This window comes from Pelodiscus sinensis, chromosome 31 (assembly GCF_052426305.1).
Source record: "Pelodiscus sinensis isolate ZL-2025 chromosome 31, ASM5242630v1, whole genome shotgun sequence".
Classification (NCBI taxonomy): Eukaryota; Metazoa; Chordata; order Testudines; family Trionychidae; genus Pelodiscus; species Pelodiscus sinensis.
In genome coordinates this window covers 14135167-14152696 of record NC_143082.1, presented here as the reverse complement: position 1 = coordinate 14152696, position 17530 = coordinate 14135167, and the positions used below count along the sequence as shown (strand labels likewise).

The 17530-nt window shown below is 63.8% G+C and overlaps 1 protein-coding gene across 1 annotated transcript; it reads right to left on the bottom strand.

Annotated features, from left to right (window-relative positions):
- Positions 1–2649: 2649 nt before the first annotated feature.
- MARCHF9 (membrane associated ring-CH-type finger 9) lies at positions 2650–17097 on the bottom strand. Its single transcript, XM_075901732.2, has 4 exons — positions 16712–17097; positions 7069–7224; positions 6246–6438; positions 2650–3587 (listed from the first exon to the last, which is right to left on the bottom strand). The coding sequence occupies exons 1-4, from the start codon at positions 17084–17086 to the stop codon at positions 3256–3258; spliced, it is 1056 nt and encodes a 351-aa protein (XP_075757847.1). The 5' UTR covers positions 17087–17097; the 3' UTR covers positions 2650–3255.
- Positions 17098–17530: the final 433 nt, after the last annotated feature.

Genomic DNA, 17530 nt, shown 5'->3' with positions numbered 1-17530 from the left:
TCTGGGGCATCTGCTATTGGCCACTGTCTCAGACAGGACTGGGCTGCATGGACGGTTGGAATGACCCAGTGTGTTATGTTCTTATGGAGCCATATCTGCAACGTAAACAGGACCGATGGGGGATTAACGCAGCGGCCCCCAGGACAAGCTGGGCACGCAGGAGGGCTAGGAAGGATTCCTGACCCCTGAGAGCTGGCTGCCCTCATCTCAGCACCTGTGACTGCTACTGCGGGGCATCAGCTGATCCCGCCTTTCTTTCAGAATCAGCTGCACTGAGCTTTGGCCTCCCTGAAGCTCCCGGGGGAGCCTCTCGCACACGGCAGAGAGGAGAGGGAAGGACGCGGCCACAAAATTCACAGATTATAAGGCCAGAAGACTGTGACCCGCTCATCTGATTCCCAGCCTGTGGCTCAGGTCGGACGAGGCCCTGCCGCCGGATCAGACTCATTCGGAGGCCGAGACGATCAAAGCTATCTGGAGCAAGGGACAATCAGGCATCCCAATGCCCTAGTCCCTGCCTAAACGTCCCAGACAACAGCCCCCCCCATTCCTCCCCGCAGCAAGATCCTCCGGCATCTGTTATTAGGAAGGATTCCCCGGCTGAACCGCCCCTCTTCCCTCTTGTGGGTCCTCACTAGTTTCCATCATGAGCCCCATGGTCCTTCTGGAAGGTTCAATTTTTGGGAGGCAAAATGTCAAAGATCCCGCCCCACCCCCAGCCAACGGGACCACCGCAGCTACGGCCCGTCAGTTTCCTGGCCGCGCTTCCGACTGCCGTAACCCACTAGAACTGGGGCTCATTTTTCCAGCGGGCGGTGGCCCTGCGGGGTGAGATCAAATGAAACTCCACCCCTCAACCATCAGGTGTGGAGTCGCGCACTTCCACCGCTCTGGGCTGTTTCCAGTTAGAGCCTGCCTCGCCCCCCCCCCCCCCCACCAGCTTCCTGTCCCTCCAGGGCCCCAGAAGGCAAAGAGAATTGTAGCTCCAGCTGTCGCTCCCTGGCGAGATGCATCAAAATCCAGTCGCCTGGGGGATGTTCCTGGGGCTGAATGGGGAGCTTGAGCCTTTGCCTTGGCAGGGAACTGGAGACGCCTGCGCCGGTCCCAACCCACGATCCGGTCATCGCCCCGGCGGTGCATGGGCTGAGAGCAACGCCCGGCCGGTGGGAGCCCTCCAGAGGTGGTGCAGCCTGGGCTGAGGCCCGGCACCCTAGTCCCATTGGAGCAGGCTCCTTGGCTGGCCCCCGGTGGCGCGTGCGAGGAAGCAGGAAGCGCTGGGTGTGCGAGGAAGCAGGTGCCTGATCCACTCGATCCCTCCCCCGTCATTAGGGGACACTGTGAGCGCCTCGTCAGCGTTTCCAGCCTCTCGCTCCAGGAGCATCCCCCAGAGGCTGCATCGATCGGTCTTCCAGGCTTCCTCCTCCTCATACGCTGTGAACCAGCCTGCCAGGCGGTCGGGGCAGCAAACCCCCATCCAAGGTGCATCCTTCTGTCTGCTCCATGCCTCTCTTGGCCTGCTCTGCACAGCCTTGTGGAGGGAAGGGGCTGGAGACAGGCCGTTCCCAAACGCAAGGGGGGGGAGGGTCATTCGTGAGACCCCCAAATTCCTTGCTGTGCGCGGGTCTTTTCCAGGCCCCCTTCAGGGGAGCTCTGCAGGAGAGCTGGGGCCGGCAGCGGGCAGGGTCCAGGGAGAAGTTGGCTCAGGGCCGGCCTTAGGGAACATGGTGCCCCTGCGGGCCCGGCAACACCCATTTCCCCGGCGCCCAGGGGCTCCCCAATTCTTGCCGTCCTCCTGTGCCCCCTTTGCTGCTGATCCCGGCATGGTACCCCCTTTGCCCCAACTGCTGCACAGTGCCCCCTACGTGCCAACCCTGCTCTTTCCTCCCACTTGTGCACCCCCTCACCACACTGACCTCCACCCCCTTTGCCCGGCAGCATGCATGCCAGGTTGCCCCATATTCTCTGGCTACGGCACCCAGGACATGGACTCAGTTTCCCCGGCCCTTCTGGCTGCCCACCCATGGCAGGGAGCTGGCGGAGGCGTCCAGGGCTCCACACGGCCAGACGGGTCCTGGGGAGCAGGCCATGCTGCAGATGGCAAAGAGGGATCAGTGTGGTTCCCCCACCCCACACACACACACAGCTCTGCAGTGCCTGGGAAGGGTCAGTGCCCCACAAACCCCACCTGTAACACCCCTAGGACGTTGGCTTTTGACGGCAACAATTGCAAATGTGGCTCATCAGCAGACAGCGCCCAAACGGGCCCCACGCTCCCCTGGTTTATCCTCACAACACCCCTGTGAGGTAGGGTTAAGCTGTACAGACAAGGAAGGGTGGCACCCAAACGTCACCCACAGCCCGAGCCCAATATCCCTGCAGGCAGGCAAATGCTCTAACCCCTGAACCACCCTTCCTCTCCAGCTAGCATCCCAAGCGAGCCACCCAATTCCTTAAAGTCAAGCCTTGGAGAGACAAGACCCATCTTCCAGCGAAGGCTCCCCTCCTCCCAACGCTGAGGCTTCGGCTCGCAAGGGACAAGGCAGACCTCTTGACAGAGACGTCCCCCCCATCCTGGGGAGGAGCCCTTGCGGCATCTCCCCCTGCCCGCCACTTCTTCGGTCCCGAGTGGCTGCCAGTGAAATCCCAGCGGCAGGATTAAGATGTTAAAGACAGAGAGAGAAAGGAGAGATGGATTGGGAGCCAACTATTTGCATATAAATGATTCTTTATCCTCCCACGATAGGAGAGAAGGAAAAGGGGAGACAGATTCTCATGCATTAAATTAAAGATGAAATGTACAGGTATCTTATTGCCGGATCCCATTTTGCTTTAGAAACGTGTTTATTGCACCTTTTTTTGGGGACGAGGCGTTCCGTGCCTCCCGGGCGGAGACTCGCGGCGGGATGGGTGGATTGGAGTTTTGTTTGAACCACGATGAGGTAAGCACGTTCAATTCCTGGCCCCTCGCAGGATCAGTCGTCGCTGGAGGAGCCAGGAGGCTTGATCCCAATCTTCTTCCATCCCCGAAATCAGGGAGGGGCTGCGAGGGACGCCAGTAGGAAGCGGCCAGCCCGGTCTCTTCCCCCCACCGCAGGCATTTTCACATTGATGGGAGGTTAGCAGGGCGCAGGCTGAGCCACGGGGAAAGCGGCCCCCGGGGTAGGAAGATGAGGTGGCGACGGAGGAGGGGGGGCGGAGAACGCTGGCGAGCGCCCTACCCCGGGACACTCCTTGCGCCAGCCCCCGCCGGCCGCGTTATACCGTCGTCACTCTCATGACCACCTCCCGGCCGGAGCTGGCGCCGCCGCGGTGCTCGTTCGGCCGCAGGTGGCTGAGGATGTGCAGAATGGTGTAGCCACAGTGATGGTTCAAAATAGTCCTAACCCGCTGCCCCCGCCGGGGGTTCCTTTCCCTCCCCGAGGAGGGGTTCGTCCGTGAATTCCTGCCCCCGGCCTTGGCCGCGGCCCCGCCAACCGGCTCCCCCAGGTCCCTGGTCTTGTCGTAGTTCAGCACCTTCCACTGCTGGTTCACCGCCTGCCACCTCTTGAATATTCGATACACCGAGGAGCCCTCGTGGATGATCAGTCCTGGGGGGAGAGAAGTGGGGGGCAGAGGTGAGATCCCCGGTGGCAGGCGGCCCCGCGGGATGGGGGCCGGCCGGAGTTAGGGACTCGCTCCCGCCAAGGGGGCTGTGGGAAGGTACCTGGGCCTGGAGGGAATTGGATTCCCACCACGAGCATCAGGAGGAGGGCACGGGGGAGGCTGGGCTGGATGTGGAAGGTGCCTCGATTGACAGGTGAGGCCCCTTGGATGCCAGCGCCACCTTGGGAGGAGGCCCGTCGCCATGGCGACACTCCCTCAAAGATGCACAGGCCCGGGCCTGCTGGCTGGGCTCGGAAAAGGGGGGTGCATCTTTCAATCTGAACACTGCTTGGACTGGGGGGGGAGCCCCCCAGGGACTGAATGGGCCCTTGGGCACGGTGGGTGGGGGGCACGTGGGTACCCTGCCCGGTTTCAGTCCAAGAGTGTGAGCTAGGGCAAGCCGCTTCCTCTGAGCCACCGCCCCCTCAGGATGCTGGGGCAGAGGGGGAGCGGAGGGACCTGGAGGGTCTCGGAGGCTCTGGAGCGCCGGGTCTGAGCCTTTTATCCCTGCAGGCTGGTTAGTTATCGTAGGGCCGCTCAGGAGTGCTGGGCCCTGGTTTATTATTGTAGGGTCTCCGAGGGGCGGATTTCCCTACACGGGTTTGTGACCGTAGGCTTTTTCATAGGTGCCGGTCTTGGTGCACACGCGGGTTTGGTCTTACAGGGGGCGGGGAGTCCCAGGGGGGCTAGGGCAGGGTCTGCACACGGCTTTGTTTACTGTAGGGTTGCTTTGTTTACTGACTGGGAGGCTAGCTCTCTGTTGGGCAGGCAGGAGCAGGGCATGCTCAGCAGTGCTGCCGCTCGGGGTGCAGCTGACGGCCCTGGCGTGGATCGGAGATCCAGTCCTTCTGCTTGGGTTCTGTCACCCCAAGCCCGGGGGACTCTCAGTCTGGAACCATCACCCACAGGGTGTCAGTGTGTCCCTCCCGGGGGCTCGGTGGCCCAAGGGAAGTGAGCGCCCCCTAGGGGCCGCCCCACATGCTGTCGTGTACAGCCACTCACACCAGGGCCACGCGTGCCCACATCCAACAGCATTTTACATATGCTGTGGCCCGGCCTGCGAGGGCCAGGGCAATGGAGAAAGAGACCCCAGCTTGGGAGGCTGCGGACACGTGTCCTACAGCCTGCAGACGTGGCTACTACTGAAGTCACTTCTCCGCCCTAAGGCCAGGACACAAACGAGAGCTTTCCAGCTCGGAAATCCGAGACTTACCACCACTCTCCTTGCTACGGCTCTGCCGCTGCCCTTCCCAATAACTGGGGGCACGTCCCTGTCCCTGCCTCAGTTTCCCCTGCCACCCACTGTCTGTGTAGTTTGTAAATTCTGAGTGTCGTGGATTCTTTCTCGCCACATGTACGTACAGCGCCCGGCATGAGGGCGCCGTGATCTTCTCCCACGGGCAATATAAATAAATCATCTTAGACTCGGCTGACTCGTCATCATGATTTGCAATTCTACCTATTAACGATTATTCTACCCATTAAGTATTTTATCATCATAATACGATTAAAATCTCAGTACGATTTCATTACAATTATTTTATTAGTGTGTGTTCATTATCCTTCAAGAGAGTTATTATGAGACCTCTATTGTTAAAATATAATTGTCTTTTTATCTATTTATTATTGTAGCTTATTACTACTAATATAGCTATTCATTATTTTAGTATTACAGTTCTGCAACAGAAATACCATGGTTGTCCATTATTATTGTACTAGAATATTAGTCATAATTATTATTGATTAGTTATTAGAATATCAAGTGAGCTGTAACCCTTGCATTTTATTATTATCTATTAATTATATTCTACCTTGTTATTTGATCTAATAATAATTATTCCTGATTCTATCAGGACCTATTATTGTAAAATATTCAAGCGTAGGGAAGACACTGGGTTCATTAGAACATCTCTAAGTAGCATTTCGCGGTTCACCATCACAGGACACAGCTGGGTGTCCGGCCTCCCGCATGCCCTACTTGGGGTACAATGCGGCACAACAAATAGGTGCTAACTCGGTAGAAAATTTAAAACCCTTCCCTTCGTGCGGAGCTGGCGGCTGGCACGAAGCTCCCGCTGCTTGGCGTCTCATCTCTGCTGCCTGCGGAGCCCGGCATTGAACGCTGCCAACCTCATCCCAGTCTCGCGGCCTTTTCATTCGTTCTTAATTAACAGGCGTCATGGCAATCAGGTGGGACTTTATTGCCAGTGATGTCTGCCTGGCTTGTTAGTCAGACATCCCACGCCCCTAAAGATCCCATTCTGCCATGTGCAGTACACACGAGAGCAAGTCCCTGCCTGGAGACGCTTATAGAGACGAGGGGGGAAACTGAGGCACAGAGCAAGGACGTGACTTGCCCAGGGTTGTGCAGCAAGGCAGTGGCAAAGCCGGGCACTGAGTCTCAGAGCAGTGCTCGGTCTTCGGAGTCACTCTGCTATCCTCCCCAAGCCCCCTTGGTCCTGCTTCCCAGGGCTCTGTGTTCAGATGGGATCACCGCGCCCATCACCGCGGGAACTGAGCGCGCGCTCCCTGGCCGGGAGCTGCCAGGCGTGAGCCAGCGGGGACAGGCGGGGGCCTGCGGCCAGGGCGGGAGCAAGTCTCACCGATGCAGACGATGTCCATGAAGCCGTACATGCCGTAGCAGATCTGGAAAAGCAGGTCCTGCCGCTGCCACTTGGCCGAGGGGCTGAGGGACGACCAGATGAGCCAGGAGATGCTGGCGATGAGGAAGAGGGAGCCCAGGATGATGGCCGCGATCTGCACCTTCTCGATGACCGTCAGGGAAATCGCCTGCCACTGCAAGGGAAGGAGACACCACGACGGGTCACAGTGGGGCCGGATTGGGGAGGGGCCCCATGAGGGATCATAGAGGGCCGGGAACCCAAGGAGCCGGAGAACTAGGGAGGGGGGTGGGAGGGGGAGCTGGGGACTGTGGGGCAGGGAGACCCTAAGGGCTGGGATGCCAGGATCAAGGGATCTGGGGTCCGGAAGTCAATGAGGAGAGAGAAACCCCAAGGGAAGGGAAGCTGCTGCCAATGCGTGTTGATTCCTCTACATGCATGTCGGAGCATGTGCTGTCGGTGTCAGCGTGTGTTGATTCATGTACATGCGTGTCAGAGCATGTGCTGTCTGTGTCAGTGCGTGTTGATCCCCATACCTGCATGCTGGAGCGTGTGCTGTCTGTCAGCGCATGTTGATCTGTGCGCACGCGTGTCAGACCATGTGCAGTCTGTGCTGCTTCGTCTGCACTGCGCACACATGCAGTTCTGCGTGGCTGCGTCGGTGTGTGTTGATCTACGTACATGCGTGTCGAAGAACGGGCTGTAGGAGCATGTGTTATCTGCATGCACATGTCGGAGCGTGTGCTATCTGTGATTTGGCGGGCGTGGGCCGGGGGGCCGTCCCACCGGGGTTTCCCGCGCTCACCTGCAGGGGGTTCTTCGTGCTGATGGCCAGCACCTGGTACTTGAAGTAGCACAGCTCACAGCTCCACGACCCCCTCTCGCTGATCCAGCGAATCAGGCAGGGCTGGTGCGTGCAGCGGACGGACCCGTCGCAGCGGCATGGGCTCAGCAGCTCCCCCTGCAAAGGAAACAGGGCCCGGGGTTAGGGGCGGCAGGAGAGGGGCAGAGAGCCCAAGCCTAACCCCTAAGAGCCAGCGCCGACCTCCCCAGCCGGGTACCGCCGACCTCCCCGGCCCCAGCCAGCGCCGACCTCCCCAGCCGGGTACCGCCGACCTCCCCGGCCCCAGCCAGCGCCGACCTCCCCAGCCAGGTACCGCCGACCTCCCCAGCCCCAGCCAGCGCCTGGCAAGCGCCATGCTCCATTAGGCCGCTCACATTTAAACAGCGGTTTATTAGCCTCATCGGCTTAATGCGGCTGACGGGGGGAGCAATCAGCATAAATATTTCATGCCTCCTGACAGGAAGCACTAACGACGCTTCGTGGAGACACCAGGCCGGCGGAGCGCTGGCAATTCCCGTCAGCCGGGGTCACGGCCTCGGCCCACCCCACAGCCGGGCCAGCGAGGAGTTCAGCAGCTACAGGAAACTGCTGCTGAGACTCCAGGGTGGCGGCACGACAGACAGACAGACAGACAGACAGACAGACACTGTGCATGGGAATAGAGAGAGCAAGTGTGTGTATGGGGATAGACAGACAGACGCATATGGGGATGGACAGACAGACAGACACGTATGGGGATGGATAGACAGACAGACAGACGCGTATGGTGATGGATAGACAGACAGACAGACAGACACAGTGCATGGGAATAGAGAGAGCAAGTGTGTGTATGGGGATAGACAGACAGACGCGTATGGGGATGGATAGACAGACAGACAGAGTGCATGGGAATAGAGAGAGCAAGTGTGTGTATGGGGATAGACAGACAGACACGTATGGGGATGGATAGACAGACAGACAGACGCGTATGGGGATGGACAGACAGACGCGTATGGGGATGGGTCGAGAGAAGGGAGCTTGACCCTGCTAGTGCCCAGTGGGGGCAGGTCCGAATCCCCTATAACGACATGCCCAGTCCCACCCGGTTCAGCAAAAATTCCACCCCTCCCCAAACTGTCCCTTTTGGGCCGCAAATCCGGGCCGAACCGTCCTGTGCCACGAGTGGGGGGAGGGGCAGGTCAGCGTGACGGTGCCCCCGGGACCCCCCCCAGCTCTGCCCATCGGCCCGTGTTGGCCGTGGGGCTGAGAGGAGCCCGGGCTGGCAGTGCTGGGGAGCTTCCAGGGAGGGGCGCGAAGCAGAGAGGTGGGGGGCTGAGGTGCAGGGGGATCCCAGCGGCTTTGCCACGTGCTGGCAGCCAGACACGGGTCCCGGGCCGAGGACGCTGGGCTATGTCCCGGCGGCGGAGGAAGGGGGGGCTCTTCCTTCCCGCGCGCTCCACTTGGAAGCCAGCAACAGCCAGACCCCGACTGCACCCCGCCCCCGGCCCTGCTGCCTCCCCCCCCGTCGGCAGCCCCATCTCATCCCCTCCCTCTTCCCCATGCAGCACCTGTGACTGCCCTGCCCCCTCCCTGTGGCAAACCCTGACCTGGCAGGCGTGGAGCCAGGCCCCCCAGACCGAGGTACTGCAGGCGCTGCCGGCAGCACGGTGCTGCCCAGGCTGCATGAACCCGGCCAGGTCTGGTGTGTGGGGGGGGGGGGGAGGCAGCCGACCCAGCAGGGCCTGTCACAGCAACTGGGCCCCCCCCAGAGCCGGGGAGCAGACACTCAACCTCCGAGACAAGCAGCACAGCTGGGGTAGGTACGTGGGGCGTCCTGGATGGCACCGTGTGTGTATTCCCATGCCCACGTGGACACGTGCACCCCCCTCTGCGCATGCATCTGGGACACCTCCTCCCACTACCACCCCCAGGGCTGCCTGTGCCGTGACCGGGCGGGAGCAGGGGGTGCAGCTGGCAGGAGCACCGCCCCCCCCCCCCGCCGGCCCCGTGCCACGCGGCAGAGGCCGCACGCACACCAAGCGCGCGGGCGACCGGGCAGCCGCTCACACGCTGCCAATTTCACGCCTGGCTGACCCCACGCAGGCCTGAGCGCCCGCCCACCAGCCTGGCTGGCTGCAGAGAGACGGACTCCGCCAGGGCAGGGGGCTCTTGCCTGTCTCCCCCCCCGCCCGGGCTGGCCTACGCCAGCCCCCGGATCAGATCACGGGGGGCTGCTCTGGTGCCCCAAATGCCCCATGTGGTGCCAAAGTCTCCTGGGCCCTTTCTCCCGCCTTCCTAGAATGCCCCCCACAAAGCCGTGTGATCCCAGCCCAGTGCTATGGGGGGGCGACCCACTTCAGCGCCCCACGGCTGGGGAGTGGGACCCCCCCCCGGCAGCGTCGGCGGCTGCAGCACGGCCCTCTGGGCAGTCTTGGCTCTGGGGGAGGCTCTAACTTGCACCCAGGGCCGGGCAGGGGCTGGCTATGGGGGTACAGAGAAGGGGGGCTCCCTGGGGCACCACGGGCAGCTTCTTTTTAGGACTAAAGGTCATTTATTTTTGCCCACAATGCTGCCCTCTTTCAAGATGGCTGCCCCCAACAGCTGGCTTCCTGGAGGGCACCTACGGCCTCGCGCCCTGCAGAGCGGTAGGAGCCGCAGCCGTTTTGCAAGAGGGCAGCCAGGACTCCTGGGTTCCCGGGGAAGGAGGGGGGCCGGCTCACCCTGAGTCCTGGCAAAGCCTGTGGCAGCTCTTGTCCCTGAGGCCAGGCTGGCTGCTCCCCCTTCCCCCCCACTGCTGGAGCCCACCTGCCACGTAAAACCGGGGAGCGTCTCACCCACCGCCTGATGACTCACTCCCCACTGGGCCCTACTCCCTGCTCCGCACTGGAGGGGGGGCCCTGGGCTTCCTCCCCCCCCTTAGCTTAGGGTCTGGCCAGAACCAGCCTCTGTGGCCTGGGGCTGCTCTCCTCTGCCAGTACAGTCCCTATGTCAGCGAGGGGGAAACTGAGTCACGGGGACGGCCACACCCGTGAGCAGGTCCAGGCTCTCAGGAGCGGTTCTCCCGTAAGCCGGCTGTAGGGGGGCCCACTGGGAAGCATCCCTCCGCGTAGCCGAATTTCCAGAGCAAGCTGCTAGGGAAGGCTACAGGTGCGGGGACAGACACATGGCCAGGGTGTGTGTGTGGGGGGGAGGGGGATTCGGGGCAGATCCCACAGCCAACCAGCTTCCACAGTGCAGAGAGCAGCACTGGCCCCTTTGGAGCCAGGTCCCCGAAATCTGCCCCATCCACCCCTCCCGGCCCTACCCCTTCTGGCTCAGAGCAGCAGGTCCCACCCCTGGAGCAGGGCGCTCCGCTCCCCATGGCTGTGGGGCACCCAGAGGGGAGCGGCGAAGACAGAAAATTAACCTGGGAGGGAACCTCTCCCCCCCAGCCCTGACCCTCACCCCTAGCCGGGGACCACAGAGCAAAAGTGTCTCGTAACCCCCTCCCCAACCGGATCAGACATTGTGGGCACAGGACGCAGGGAAGCGGCCTCCAGCCTTGGGGGGCAGGGAGCAGGCACCTGGGGGAGCTGCCAAGCGACTCGGGCCCCTTCCCTGCTCCTATGGCGGCGCGCTGGGTACCCCGCGGCACGGGCCGGAAGGGGTGTGTGGACGGAGGATGATCAGGCCTGCACAGGGGGGCAGGGTGAAGGGGCTGGGTGAGGAGGAGGGGAGTTAGCCCGTCCACCAGACAGCCAGCCTGGAGTCACAAGGGCTGGGGCCGGAGCTCCCCCCGGAGCCGTGGGAGGCCAGGGCAGGGCCGGGCCCTGGAGGGAGGTGCCGGAGTCGTGGGCACCAACCTTTGAACCACAAGATCACTTCTTCCATGTAAGTGCGACATGAGATCTCCCTCCCACCTGAAAAGCCTGGCCCCACGGCCTTCCCGCCCCCTCTCCGAGGCCTCCCCCTGCTCATCCCATTCCCCTCCCCCCCATCCTCACTCGCTTGCGCCAGGCTGGGTAGGGGGGTGGGGGTGCAGGCTCTGGTCTTGGGCCCAGGAGTTTGGAGTGGGGGAGGGGCTCTGGGCTTAGCTCAGGGCGGGGGATTATGGTCCAGGAGGGGGTTCAGGGTGCAAGTTCTGGGCGGGAGGCTGGGGGCAGGACGACTCCCGTCTGGGGCGGGAGGCTGGGAGCAGGACGACTCCCGTCTGGGGCGGGAGGCTGGGAGCAGGACGACTCCCGTCTGGGCCGGGAGGCTGGGGGCAGGACGACCCCCGTCTGGGGCGGGAGGCTGGGGGCAGGACGACTCCCGTCTGGGGCGGGAGGTTGGGAGCAGGACGACTCCCGTCTGGGGCGGGAGGCTGGGAGCAGGACGACTCCCGTCTGGGCCGGGAGGCTGGGAGCAGGACGACTCCCGTCTGGGCCGGGAGGCTGGGGGCAGGACGACTCCCGTCTGGGCCGGGAGGCTGGGAGCAGGACGACCCCCATCTGGGGCGGGAGGTTGGGGGCAGGACGACTCCCGTCTGGGGCGGGAGGCTGGGAGCAGGACGACTCCCGTCTGGGGCGGGAGGCTGGGAGCAGGACGACTCCCGTCTGGGGCGGGAGGCTGGGAGCAGGACGACTCCCGTCTGGGGCGGGAGGCTGGGAGCAGGACGACTCCCGTCTGGGGCGGGAGGCTGGGAGCAGGGCGACTCCCGTCTGGGGCGGGAGGCTGGGAGCAGGACGACTCCCGTCTGGGGCGGGAGGCTGGGAGCAGGACGACTCCCGTCTGGGGCGGGAGGCTGGGAGCAGGACGACTCCCGTCTGGGGCGGGAGGCTGGGAGCAGGACGACTCCCGTCTGGGAGCAGGACGACCCCCGTCTGGGGCGGGAGGCTGGGGGCAGGACGACTCCCGTCTGGGCCAGGAGGCTGGGTGCAGGAGGAGGTTCAGAGTTGGGACAGGGGTTCAGGAAGCAGGCTGGGCACCGTTTAACCGAGACGGCTTCCAGGTGGTGGCGCCGTGAGGCTAAGGCAGGGTGGAGGCAGCTGGCATGGACAGCAACGGCTCCATGGGCTGCCCCTCACCTACCGGCACTGAGCCCACAGATCCCACTGGCCGCGGATCCCTGTGACTGATCAATGGGGGTTGCAGGAGGTTGTCTGCAGCCAAGCACAGCACGCAGAGACCCCCTGCTCTGCCTCCCCCAGGGGCTGCAGGGACGTCCAGGAGCAGCAATCCCCACAGCGCTGACTCCAGCCAGGACAGGTTCAGAGCGTCAGAACCGCCCGCTCGGAGAATTACATCGACGTGTGAGAGAGAAACGAAAACTATGAAATACACCGAGCTGCCAACCCAAACTAACCCACTTTGCCAGCAGTGTGTGTGTGTGGGGGGGGGGTGGTGTGTGGGTGTGTGGGGGAGTGTGTGTGTGGGGGGGGGGGTTGGGGGAGGAGAAGGAAGGACAGTGTGTGTGTGTGTGTGTGTGTGTGTATGTGTGTGTTGCAGTGTGTGTGTGTCAATGAGAGAGACACACACAGTGCGAGTGTGACAAAGATTAACATGGCCAAACTCCCTCCATCCCCTTCTCTCTGTGTGGAGATGGGGTACAGGAGTGAGGGGGAGGGACACCCTGACATCAGCGCCCCCTTTCTCCCTCCCACGCCCTGTGCAGCAAGCAGGAGGCAGCTCCCTGGCAGGAGCAGCAGGACAGGGGGTGGAGGGGCAACTGAAGTGCCAGCACTAGAGAGCTTCCTGGCCAAAGGGGTCAGGATCCCCGGTCAGAGGCTCCGAGATCTACCGGTCGATCCCGATCGATGGGCTGGGGGCCACCGTGCTGGAAGGAACCGGCGGGGCCTTCTCACCATGTCAACCGGCCACCCAAGAGCCGGCCTGCGCCTGACGCTGCCCCACCTGGGTTCTGGGCGGCCCTGCCCCGTCCCTCCTGGCCCCGACAGCCCTGCTCTCAGATCACACCAGGGCCTCGGGAGGCACCAGGGAACTTTGGGGGGACAGAGCCGGGGGAACAGGGGGCCCTGTACACTTGGTCCTGTACATCACCAGGGCACCTCGCCCCTGCCTCAGGGGTACCCCAATTCGGCCTCCCTACCAACGCACTCTGCCACATGCCCTGTGCAGGCTGCAGGGGCACAGGGATGATCCGGGCAGCACACGCCTGTGGCACGCCTGTCTCAAGCCAACACGCCAACGCCATGCCAGCCCAGCCAGGCCTCGGGCCCGGCTCTGCATCAGGGTCACCACTTGCCGTCCACCCACCGGGGCCACACGACCCCGTTCAGAGAACTGTCCCGGGTGCCAAGGAAGCTGCCAGCTGCCTGTCCCTGCCGCGTGCAGGCTCTCTGGGAAGCAGGTACAGGGGGACGGGCACACCTGCCAAGGCCTAGGAGCAGGCTCCTGGCTGCGTGCAGACTGGCTCGGGTGTGTCTCGCCCGCTGAGCGGCGCGCCATCACAGAGAACCCAAATTGCTGCAAGCATGGAAACATGCACCAACACACGTGGGCCTGCCCAGCCATGTAATAAAGAGACAGGCACACATTAGCCCCGCGGTGTGCGCACCTCTCCATCCAGAGCACACGCATGTTGGCACACGTGTGACTGGGCATGTATGTGCCTTCACGTGTGCATCGGCGCATGGCCAGGTGCAAAAGCACAGGCGTGTCCCCACCGACATGCTCCGGGGAGTGCCAGACATGCCGCTGGGGAACCCGGATCCACTGCCTCCTCCTAGCCACGCCTCGCCTCGCCCCTTCCTAGAAAGATTTTGCTCCTTCCAGGACGTCCGCGGCCAGGCCGCTCGCCCCCCGGCGTCCCGCCTCCTCAGGGGATCCGGCAGCCCCAGGCCTGCGAGATCGGGCTCTGCGCGGTTTCCACGCAGGGGAGTTGGGAGCAGCGAGGACGGTGGCTGCCGGCTCTCGAAGGGGGAAGGTGAATTAGCGGTTCCCAGATCCCAGCGTACAGATCCCGCCGGCACCGGCAGGTCGGGGTCTGCTGAGAAGTGGGGATGGAGGGAGCATCCCGTCCACCCCATGGTCCCAACCTCTGCTTTTCTCTCACTTCCCCTCCTCACCCCGCCCTTGCCGGTCACGCCAAGGACCCAAAAGATTTCTCCCTTGCCCCGGCAACCGCCTGGCACAGCGACTTCCATGCCATGCTGGGCACCGGCCTTGTCTACCGTCGCTGCCCGCTCCCAAAAGCAAACAGCATTCCCCCTCGCGTGCCCCACTGCTGCCGTGTCTTAAGCATACCCAGCTGGTGCCCCTCTGGCCGGGACGTGCAGGAGATCTTGCCGGGTTAAGCCTGGGCATTGCTCCTAGGGGAGATCTACCAGGGGCCTGCAGTGAGCTGGAGCATCAGCAGGGGGCGATCTCTCCACCCAGGGCTTGCCCGTCCGCTGGCACGCACGGATAAGTGGCGGCCGCGCTCCGCCCCAGCAGTGGCTGCATTTCAGCGGCGGGGAAGGGAGCTGCTGGACACTGTGGGTGGCCCGCTCTTGGGGCCACCTGCACACCATCAGCACTATGCGCTGCCCCAGCCCTGCCTGGGCGGAGCCGCATGAGGCTCCGCCCACGCCCAAGCAACAGCCCCACAAGCCTAGTCTGGCAAAGGCCTGGGTGTGATTTCAACCCCAGGACAGCCCCTGAAAGCTCCGAAGTGGCTTCCTCCTCCGTCCCGCAGCCGTAGCATGGGACACGTCCCCCGGGGCCCCAGATCCGCCCAGAACCATGGCACCCAGTCTGGGAGCGGGGAGGGAGGGTTGCAGTGGGCTACAGGGGACCTGGCCCCTCAAAGGACTGGTCTGTGAAAACATAGACACACAGTGTCCACTAAGACCACCGTCGTCTGGGCCCTGGCATTTCCGAGGAAGGCCAGAACAACTCAAACACCGCCCTTGCCATGGCATACAGACCCGGCGCTGCCTGGTGCACAGAGCCAGTGCACGGACCCGGCACACAAACCCAGAGCTGCTTGGCATACAGACCTGGCACACCGACCTGGCGCACAGACCCGGCGCACTAATGTGGCGCACAGACTCGGTGCCGCCCGGCGCACAGACCCGGCACACCAACCTGGTGCTGCCCAGCACACCAACCTGGCGCACCGATCCGGCACACTAACATGACGCACAGACCTGGCGCTGCCCAGCATACAGACCCAGCACACCAACCTGGCGCTGTCCAGCACATAGACGTGGCACTGCCCGGCGCACAGACCTGGCACACCAACCTGGTGCACTGACCCGGCACTGCCCGGCGCACAGACCCGGCACACAGACCTGGTGCACTGACCCGGCACTGCCCGGCGCACAGACCCGGCACACAGACCTGGTGCACTGACCCGGCACTGCCCGGCGCACAGACCCGGCACACAGACCTGGTGCACTGACCCGGCACTGCCCGGCGCACAGACCTGGCACACCAACCTGATGCACTGACCCGGCACTGCCCGGCGCACAGACCTGGCACACCAACCTGATGCACTGACCCGGCACTGCCCGGCGCACAGACCTGGCACACCAACCTGGTGCACTGACCCGGCACTGCCCGGCGCACAGACCTGGCACACCAACCTGGTGCACTGACCCGGCACTGCCCGGCGCACAGACCTGGCACACCAACCTGGTGCACTGACCCGGCACTGCCCGGCGCACAGACCTGGCACACCAACCTGGTGCACTGACCCGGCACTGCCCAGCGCACAGACCCGGCACACAGACCTGGCCTGTGCTCACGCTTTGTCCACTGGCATTTTTACCACATGGCACCTGACTGACCCCTGCTGTACCTTTGCAGTCTCCTCCAACATGTTTTTCCTCCTCGCTCTGGCTCAGGCCCTGGCACTCTCCCCTTCTGATGGCCAGCCACAGCCTGGCACTGCCTGACACCTTCCCTGCAGCCCCTGGCATCCTGATCCGCTGGCTCCGTTCCCCGGCTGGCAGCCCTGAGCCAGCCTGACCCGCGCCAGGAATCCCCCGGCACCCTCATCCCCCTGGTACCTCCACCCAAGACCTCTACTTGGCACCCTTCAAACTAGTAACTCACCAGGCACCGTCCCCTTAGTAACCAACCTGGCACCCCACACCCCAAGTAACCCCCGTCTCCCCCACCTCCTTCACCCCTAGTAACCCTGGTAACTCCTGGCAACCTTCTCCTCCAGTACCCCCACTCCGACTAACCCCAGACAACTCTCCTGCCTAGTAACCGTGGTAATTCCTGGTACCCCCATCCCCAGTAACCCCTGACAACCCTCCCGCCTAGTAACCCTCACCTCCGGTAACCCCCGGTATCCCCTCCCCAGGTAACCCCCCCAACAACCCTCCCGCCTAGTAACCCTGGTAACTCCTGGCAACCCTCACCCCTACCAACCTCTCGGCTCCCTGCACCTCCAGTAACTCTTTGTAATCCCTTGGCACCCCTCACCCCTAGTAACCGTGGTAACCCTGACACACCACACCCCTAGTAACCCCTGGCACCCCTCACCCTAGTAACCATGGTAACCTCCTGTCACCCCACATCCCTAGTAACCCCTGGCACCCCTCACCCTAGTAACCGTGGTAACCCCAACACCTCAAATCCCTGGTAACCCCCGGCACCCCTCACCCCTGGTGACCCCCCGCCCCCCCCCCCCCGTCGCGAGGCGCCCCCTGACCTGCTCGGGCCCCTGGAAGCAGATCCGGCACTGCGGGGTCCTCATGCCGCTGTCCAGGCTGCTGCTGAGCGACACACTGTCCAGGGCCCCCCCGGCTCCGGGCTGCTGGCCGGGCTGCTGGCCGGGGGGCTGCGGCCGGGGCTCCTTCTCCTCCAGGGCCAGGCTGCGGGGCCGGGGCTCGCCCAGCCCCCCGTAGTACTCGGCCTCATCGTCCTGCCGGGCCGAGCAGTCGGCGAAGGGGGGCCAGCCGCAGCCGCTGCCCCCCAGCGCCCGGCCCCCGCCAGCTCCGGGCTCGGGCTCCGGCCGGCCCCGCCGCATCAGCACCAGCAGCTTCAGCTCGTTGAAGAACATTCGGATCCGGTACTTGAACATCATTTACCCCCGGCCCGGCGGCGGCGGCGCCTCGGGGAGCTGGGGCAGGACGAGGGGCGCCCGGGGGCCCGCTTAACTGTGTCCCGCCGCCCCGGGGGCAGGGGAGGCGGGTGGGGGGGCCTCGAGGGGGCAACAAGGGGCAGCGCCGCCCGGGGGACACATCTCCGGGCGCGCAGGGACCGGGGCGCACGGGGGGCAGCTGGGGACGGAGGGGAGGGGGGCGGCGGGGCGGGGCGGGGCAGGCGGCCCCGGCTGCTCTCCTAAGGCCGGGCCGGGGCTGGGCCCCCCCCGTAGCCCGCGTCCTGCTGCATCCCCCTTGGGTCTCTTGGGGAGGGCGGCCGGGCCCCCCGCGGCGGCTGCAAAGGGGCTTACACCCGGGGCGCCTCCGCCGGCTCCTTTGTCTGCAGGGCTCCGGGCATGTCCGCCGGGGCTCAGCCGCCGACGCGC

Bases quoted from the DNA above. Each gene is read 5' to 3' on its own strand.
- MARCHF9 (XM_075901732.2), bottom strand. From the start codon at position 17,086: ATGATGTTCAAGTACCGGATCCGAATGTTCTTCAACGAGCTGAAGCTG. The intron at 6,439-7,068 runs GTGAGCGCGGGA...CTTCCCTTGCAG, and splicing joins GCACGAAGAACCCCCTGCAG to TGGCAGGCGATTTCCCTGAC. The intron at 3,588-6,245 runs GTGAGACTTGCT...CTCTCCCCCCAG, and splicing joins CATGGACATCGTCTGCATCG to GACTGATCATCCACGAGGGC.